This window comes from Punica granatum, chromosome 3 (assembly GCF_007655135.1).
Source record: "Punica granatum isolate Tunisia-2019 chromosome 3, ASM765513v2, whole genome shotgun sequence".
In the NCBI taxonomy this organism is placed as follows: domain Eukaryota; kingdom Viridiplantae; phylum Streptophyta; class Magnoliopsida; order Myrtales; family Lythraceae; genus Punica; species Punica granatum.
The window spans coordinates 39853308-39860663 of NC_045129.1; the positions used below are offsets into that span (position 1 = coordinate 39853308).

The 7356-nt window shown below is 43.7% G+C and overlaps 1 protein-coding gene across 8 annotated transcripts; it reads right to left on the reverse strand.

Annotated features, from left to right (window-relative positions):
• Positions 1-553: 553 nt before the first annotated feature.
• On the reverse strand, positions 554-7255 carry LOC116200931 (B3 domain-containing transcription repressor VAL1). 8 transcript variants are annotated; one of them, XM_031531903.1, is made up of 13 exons: positions 6758-7255; positions 6348-6531; positions 5229-5310; positions 5032-5133; positions 4346-4926; positions 4129-4225; positions 3867-4041; positions 3550-3626; positions 3042-3440; positions 2886-2935; positions 2502-2615; positions 2339-2406; positions 554-1903 (listed from the first exon to the last, which is right to left on the reverse strand). In XM_031531903.1, the coding sequence occupies exons 2-13, from the start codon at positions 6458-6460 to the stop codon at positions 1092-1094; spliced, it is 2670 nt and encodes an 889-aa protein (XP_031387763.1). In that variant the 5' UTR covers positions 6461-6531; positions 6758-7255; the 3' UTR covers positions 554-1091. The 8 variants fall into 8 exon arrangements, with proteins under 8 accessions (XP_031387763.1, XP_031387764.1, XP_031387765.1 ...); XM_031531904.1 differs by having other exon boundaries at positions 6348-6534; XM_031531905.1 differs by lacking the exon at positions 6348-6531.
• Between the last annotated feature and the right edge of the window lie 101 nt (positions 7256-7356).

Consider the following 7356-nt stretch of genomic DNA (forward strand, 5'->3'; position numbering starts at 1 on the left):
TCCTCCTGCTTGATGCCCGGATATGGCCACATGTACATTTTGATCAAGTTCAAAGACCAGCGGTGAACTGATCTAGCGGTCTTCTCTGGAATTGATCTAGCGATCAGTGCCCTAGTTCTTACGTTCCACTGTTCCGTTCTGTTCTTCTTCTTTTTTTGTTTTTGTTTTGCAAGTAATTAAGAAATAGAGTGACAATATGACACTTTTTAATATGATATGTAAGTGGCATGTGCTCTTATTTGGCTGAAATTTAGGTCGGAATTTGACTAAGGGGACACCTTACTCATTTTTCAATGAGGTCGGAGGTACTCCGCAAAATAATTGCATTCAACTCTTTCTATTAAAATGCAAAATAATCTTACACAAATTTTTAAAATATATATAAGAAACCTGAGTGGGTTGGGGGAGCTGGTCTGGCTAGGGACTCCCTTCCAACCACCGCGCCCCAGATGAGGTCGCCGAGGTCCCGGGAGGTGTTCTAGTGACCTCATTAATATACATGATGAACTAACTGGGTGGTGTCTAGGTCTAAGCTGGAGCTCAATACAATACAAGGAGGAACTTTTCTTTCTCTACCATTGATGATTTTATGGTTCATTGGGGGAGTATGGCAACATGCATATAAAAAATCCTCCCTACTAGCTAGCTAGATATAAAATCCAATCCAATTCGATATCCAAAAGATGAAACTAAAACCTCGTCTCTTATAATTAATACATATGAAACCGCTGCATATCATCATCATCATCATCATCATCTGTAATTCAGGCCCAGGATACACACTATTGGACTATTCATTACTCTCAAAGGCACCTTTATTTCATTTAAAGTTTAATTGTCACAAAACAGCCCCCACAAAAATTCGGTAGTTGCCCCGCTTGCTCTTTTTTCCTTCTTCCTGGTCACTCAAGCTCTGTCCCCCGCCACCAGACACGCAAACACAGCACCTTCACAAGCTCCTGTGCTGCTGCAAATATTGGTAACTCATTGTTTGCAAGCAATCTTAGGTAAGCTAGTCCTGCATGCAAAAGAAACAAGTTGCACATCTTTGCTCGAAGAAGCACCTGGGGCATCCAGCATTTGATCAGTCCTTATATATCAACAGGAGGACGAGGAGGAGGCTCCTCATCATCCGCTGCTTCTTGATCATCACTATGGCCATCACCATCACTACTCTTGCCTTTCTGTCCTATGGAAACAACAGCCTCTTCATTGGGTTGGACAAAGTGCTGCTTCTCATTGTCCAAAAGCTGCTGCTGCTCCTCTTGTTGGAAGCTGCTGGAAGTAGTTGTTCTTGTTGGATAGTCACAGCTTGCAGGGAAGCAAGTGCCCGAGGCGGTGACGCTATTAACATTGTTGACATGTCTCTTCTGCGCCTCATTGTCAAACCCCTCCACCTCCTCGCGATCGGGATCACAGTTCAGGTCGATTTGTCCGTTGCTGCTGCCATTTTCTGCTGCTGCAACTCCTGCTTGCCTCTCTTCACTTTTCTCAACCAAAGAAGAAGCCACATTCATTTGTTGTTGTGATCCAGAGTCTCTGTGCATTGATGTAGAGGCAGCATCTGCCTGCTGCTCATGTTCAGACTCCTGGCGTTGCTTCTTCTTGCGGAGCATCAAGGTCTTAAACCGCCGCTTCACAGTCATGCATACATTGCAGGTGCAAGTGGGCCTGTGCTTCCCCTTCCCACTTGGAGGTTGGATGCATACTATGCAGGTGCATCCTGCACGGTGCCGTGGGTGTTTCGTTGTGGGCCCCATTGATGCCTCCCCTGGGCCCAACGGCACCACCATGCTCTCTCCCAGTTCAGCAGCACTTGCTAGAGCATCTAAACCGGCAGTTTCATTGTCTACTGAGCCTCCAATTCCATTCTGGTTGTCCACAAGCCGACGCTTCTTGGTATCTAGAGACAAAGCAGGAGAGTGAGTACCATGCTTCGCCTAGTCCCCGACCAGAGAATATGAGAATTTTACCAGCATGGCAGCATCAAAGACAAGATTTACTTCTTGGTTCACAATCATGTTCGAGCAAAGCAGATGAAAAAAAATTAATTGCTATGCAGACCTGCTGGAATCATGGCAATTTAAAAACTTTGAATAAGTACGGTCCACACCACAGGCTAAAATAACTTTTGACATCGAATATCATGGTCGCTCGATGATCAGTAAGCATGTCAAATAACTGTGAACGAAGGCTGGTTTTCCTAACAGTAATTATCACGAGGTTAGTCTATTTCTGTTTGATAAGTTGCTTGTGTAAATTCTGATTGAAAAGAAGTCATTAACCCTAAAGAAACAAACATGTCAAAAACCATTTTGATGCGAGCCCATTTCATTACCTCTGGATATTCTTAATAGGCCATCCAGCTCCTTTGGGGTCATCTCATCTGGAGCAGAGCAAAATCTCCTAAAAGCACGAAGAGCAGACTGATGAGTTCGGGTTTGACGAAAGCACAATTACCAAAGCAAATAAGTGAAAGTCCAACATGCTCAGTGCTGCACCTTTCAGAATCCCAAATGTTGTCTGTACATGCCCATTTTGGTGGGAGAAGAACATCAATGGGTAGCCTTCGCCATTTAGAGCAATCATCACATTGAGCCCATTGTTCCTGGTCCCTGCAACGCAACATGGCTAAAAACTGAATATCCAAATTTTCAATTGGGCACTTTATTACGTCTATTTTCTTCTTCTTCTTGGCAGTTAAGTAAAATTAACATAGATAGAGACTAAACAGTTGCTGCACAGCCCTTACCCATATGATAGGCTTATGAATATCAAAATTTTCATTTGGGCACTTTATTACGTCTATTTTCTTCTTCTTCTTGGCAGTTACTTAAGTAAAATTAACATAGATAGAGACTAAACAGTTGCAGCACAGCCCTTACCCAGATGATCGGCTTATGTATACTGTCCGCTTCCCAAAGACAGGGGGTTCCTAAAATAGATAAACAACATTGAAAAAATTGTAGATGTGAAGGTATGCCATGTTGGTAAGAGCAAATTGAGTTGATTATCAAAAGCATTTTGCGTGTCTTACATACATCATATTCTTCGAAGTCGTGGCCCTCGATGGTCACAATGCTTGGGCCAACACTTGGCGGCGGCCGTAGCAAATCTTGGGCTTCTTCCCAGGTAAGTCTCAGCTCCATGACGTCTTCATTATGCATAAGCAATCTCCTGCTTTTCAACCCTATGTTCCGTGTCCTCTTCTTTTCTGAAATTGGAGGCAGCTGAGTCGCATCTTCACTAGTCCTGTTGACAATATCCCCATTTCTATGCCAACTGACATTGCCTCTAGTGTCTTTAAGATTTTCAAATGGAGAATTTGGAAGGGGATCCTTGGTTCCATTTGGAGGATGCAAAAGATCAGCATAACCACCAACTACAGGAATATTCTCCATAACGACTCTGGAAGGAGTTACAGATGATGTTCCATTGGCCTGATTTTTTTATTACTACTTCAGTCTTGTAACCATATCCATACTAGTGAGCTGATTGATATCAAGCTCAGAAGAATGTATAAAAGACGAAAGGGTTCTGAAGCTGAACCTGAGGCTGCATAGAGTGTGACGCCTTCCGAAAACCCATCACCAGTTTGCCTCCAGGGTTAATTCGGCTAAATATTACTGTAATTAAGAGGGAATTATATGCAGTCAGAAATTCTGCCTGCTATATTGCAGAAACTTAAGTAAACATGTCCACAGGAATCGGATCATCCACTCTCAGCAGATTGGTAAAATCCTTTATGATACAATGTAATTTCACTCTTCTAATGGATCAAGCAAATACAAAGAGTAACTTCTCTCTATTAACTGTTCTAACATATATCAGAATACAAATACATTAACAAGAGAGGAGCATGTTACCTGTATCCCCTGCACACAGTTGCATAGACTGAATGCAAGGTGTGACACCTTCTAAAACATACATTCTGCTATTGTTATTGGGCCAAAACCTGAACTGAAACGTCCATTCATTCCCCTTCACATCTTGGATCCTCACTGGAACACCTTCAGATTGAGATATAGGAGGAAAATATGCCTGCACCGACCCCAGGTTAATCGCAATACGACCTCACAAAACAGACATAATGGCACTTGAAACCATTTAGAAAGATTCGACACTTACTTCAGCACAAGCTTTTGGTAGGACCAACCGTCCTATTCGACCAGCATCACTTGCACTAAGAACCTTCTCAAAGAGGGGCACGATGGTGGAATTCAAACTGGAAGCTGGTTAAGTGTAACTCTATCTTTCCATTCCCAAGGGAAAAGAAAAAGCAGCATATTGGACCCAAATGTGCAGCGGAATATCTATTGATAAGAATAAAACAGTATGTGGATACTCTCCAGACAACTGCTCCAGCTCTTGGTCGGTGATTCTCGGCCAGTACCGAGGAAGCAACTGATTCTTCCCCCGTCCTTCAGCAGGAGGCCTTGCAACACGAACCTGAGGAACTGTTAGTTTAGATGCCCCTGCACCTGCAGCACTCCCAGGCTTTGAGAGGCTTGGCAGAATTGGATGAGAACTAGCCCCTTGCTGGAAGGAAGAAGGCCCAGTGTTTGGCTCACTTCCTTCCTGTTGACTTGTTGGAAAAGGAACAGCGAGATTCGCACCTCCAACAAGATCTCCCAAGCTGATGTTTATGGAAGAATGAGTTAGCGATTTGTTGAAATCCTTCAAATTTTCCAGCAATCTGATATGATCCTCCTCACTCAATATATCCATGGATGGGCAGACCACATTTGAAAGATTAATACCAGTTTCCCCCATCAAGTGCACAAGTTCTTGGTTGACTTTTATGGAAAGTGAACGTGGCTCACTGTTTCGAGGTTGAGGTGAGAAGTGGTTCTCACCAGAAGCCGTGAATTTATACAAGTGGACAGATTTGTCCTCATCTTCTCCTCTATCTCTAGTTGAAGGGGGCTTCCAATACACAGCATACAGGATATCAGCAGTTTCTACCATTAAATAATAGAGGCTACGGATTTGCTAATGACTAGCGGTGGCAAATTGCATATTGGATCTTACTGTGTGGAGTTGTGCACTCTTTGGGCAACCAGTACACCTGATGCCTCCATAATCCATAAGCTCAAAGAACGACCTTGAGACAATGCACCCACAATGGATGCGCTAGCAGACAAAGTTGAACTGTATGAGGATATAAGACAAACCATAACCATATAAAATAGATCTTATAAGTGCAGGCAATAGATGGGCCTCTTTACCTTGTCACAGTAATTGCATTCTCTCCAACCAGATTCCTCCAAGTGAAATGTCTCACAAAATACACATTTATCATAGGCAGATCTGCAGCAGCAAATGCAGCATGAAGCTAGTGGAAGAGGCATCCATCCATGTGGAGGAAAATGGAAGGATAGGTGTCACCATTTTTGAATATGTTCTTTTGAGCAAGAAAGTAGGTTGGAATTTAAGAGTGTGAAAGGAAAAATGGAGAGGAGACTGGGAAAACGTATTCACCATTGTCATTATAAACAAATAAGTTCATAGGATTCCCTTCCCCCCCCCCCCCCCCCCCCCCCCCCCCCCCCCCCCCCCTTTCCGAGTAATGATCAGATATATTAAAGAAGAAGTCAAATTGAAAGTGTCAATCATTTGGACTAAAACAGAGGAGTCAAGTCATTGCGCAAAGTAACACAATCAGCGACCAATCTCACTTGAGGAAGTAGGATGAGGGAGAGGGAAGGGGAAGTAGAATTTGAAACCATAAGATGTAATCAAGTTCCTGCGGGTAGGGGGCTGCAAGCATAAAAGCGCGCGCGCACGCATATATATCTTTACCAAACCTATGGACTTTCCTGTAATCAGGTGTACAATCGTTCCTAACCAAGTTCGTTGAAGATAGCTACAAATATATAGCGAGACCGAGACATTATATATTCCAGACTCTGGATGCAGGAGGAGACCCTTGCCAATGCTGTACCATTTTTTTCAACCATAAAAGTCGTCAACTGATATAATAACTGCTTTCAGTAATCTGATGGCAAGGATGGTGCTCTCTTATCACCCCTAGCTCACCGTATCCCATTCTAAATTAAGATCTGACCACACCAATGATATAAGAGAAAGGTCACCCCCCCTCTTTTCTCCATTACAGTCAAACATCTTCCACAACATTATGTGTACAGCTTAGAAGAGGGCTCTGAAAACACATCCACAAGAATTACATACAGGCGTCTGAGAATGAGAGTCAATTGGCTTACAGTAACAGTAACACTAACACTAACACGAATAAGGCAACAAAATGCAGTTAAATCCAAGAAAGAAAAGAGCAGCTCAGCTCACATCATAGATGAAGTGGAGAGGAGGGAACGAAATGGAGTTACCCGCACTGATCACAGAGATCAACAAATTTGCCGGATTCCAAGGGCCAACCTTTTCGCCATTCATGGACCGATGTCGTCCGACACGACGCATTGACACAAATCTTGGGCTCCATCAACCCTGGCCGGCCGCCTACAAATTCTACCTTTTCTGCGCCTCGCTGATCTTTTTCAATCTCCCGAAGAACTACTAGTATGAGGAATCAAATCAGAAAAAACCCCCCAAAAAAGAAAAGAAAAATCCCCTTTTGACCCGACCAGAAGGAAACCCAAAATAAAAAAGGGAAGAAGAAGAAGAAGAAGAGAAGAGATCCAAAAGGGTTGGCCGACTAAAAACGTGCATGCACATCATTCTATCGTCTTATTGCAGCTGATAAATAAGCGAGCGATCGAGAAGTAAGAAAAGAAGGGACCTAGAATCTTCCAAGGACTCAGCTCCACGAATTGAGAGATGCCCGGCCGCTAAGCTACTCATCAGGACAAGGTTTAGCTACCCTTGTGCGGACATTGTTTTGTACCTCTGCAATCAGCAAAATCGGAATAAGTCGGCTGAGCACTGAACTGGGTCAAACGTACTGGACAGGGGGGTTTTAGCAGGTGCAAAGAGTCCAAGGTGGGGGGCGTAGCGGCGAGCTTGCAGCGGTGGTCTTTTTGGTAGGGGAGGAGGAGGAAGAGTAGAGGAGAGGATGGAGGAGCCTAGTGGGCAGTGCAGACAGACAGACTGCGCAGATACAGATACAGATACAGATACAGGTGTGTATATATTTGCGTGAGAGGGAGGAGGAGAGAGAGAAGAGAGGAGAGGAGAGAGAGTGCATGCAAAGCAAACACAGATGCATAAAATGCATGCACGACACTTCAAGACACGCACACACCGCTCGAGTCTTAACAGGTCCTCCCTCCTTCCTTCCTCTCTTCCTTTTTTTTTTTTTTAATACACAACACTCTTCATTCTCTCTCTCTCTCTCTCTATCCGCTCTCTCATCTCACAGTTTCTTCATTCATATTTTTT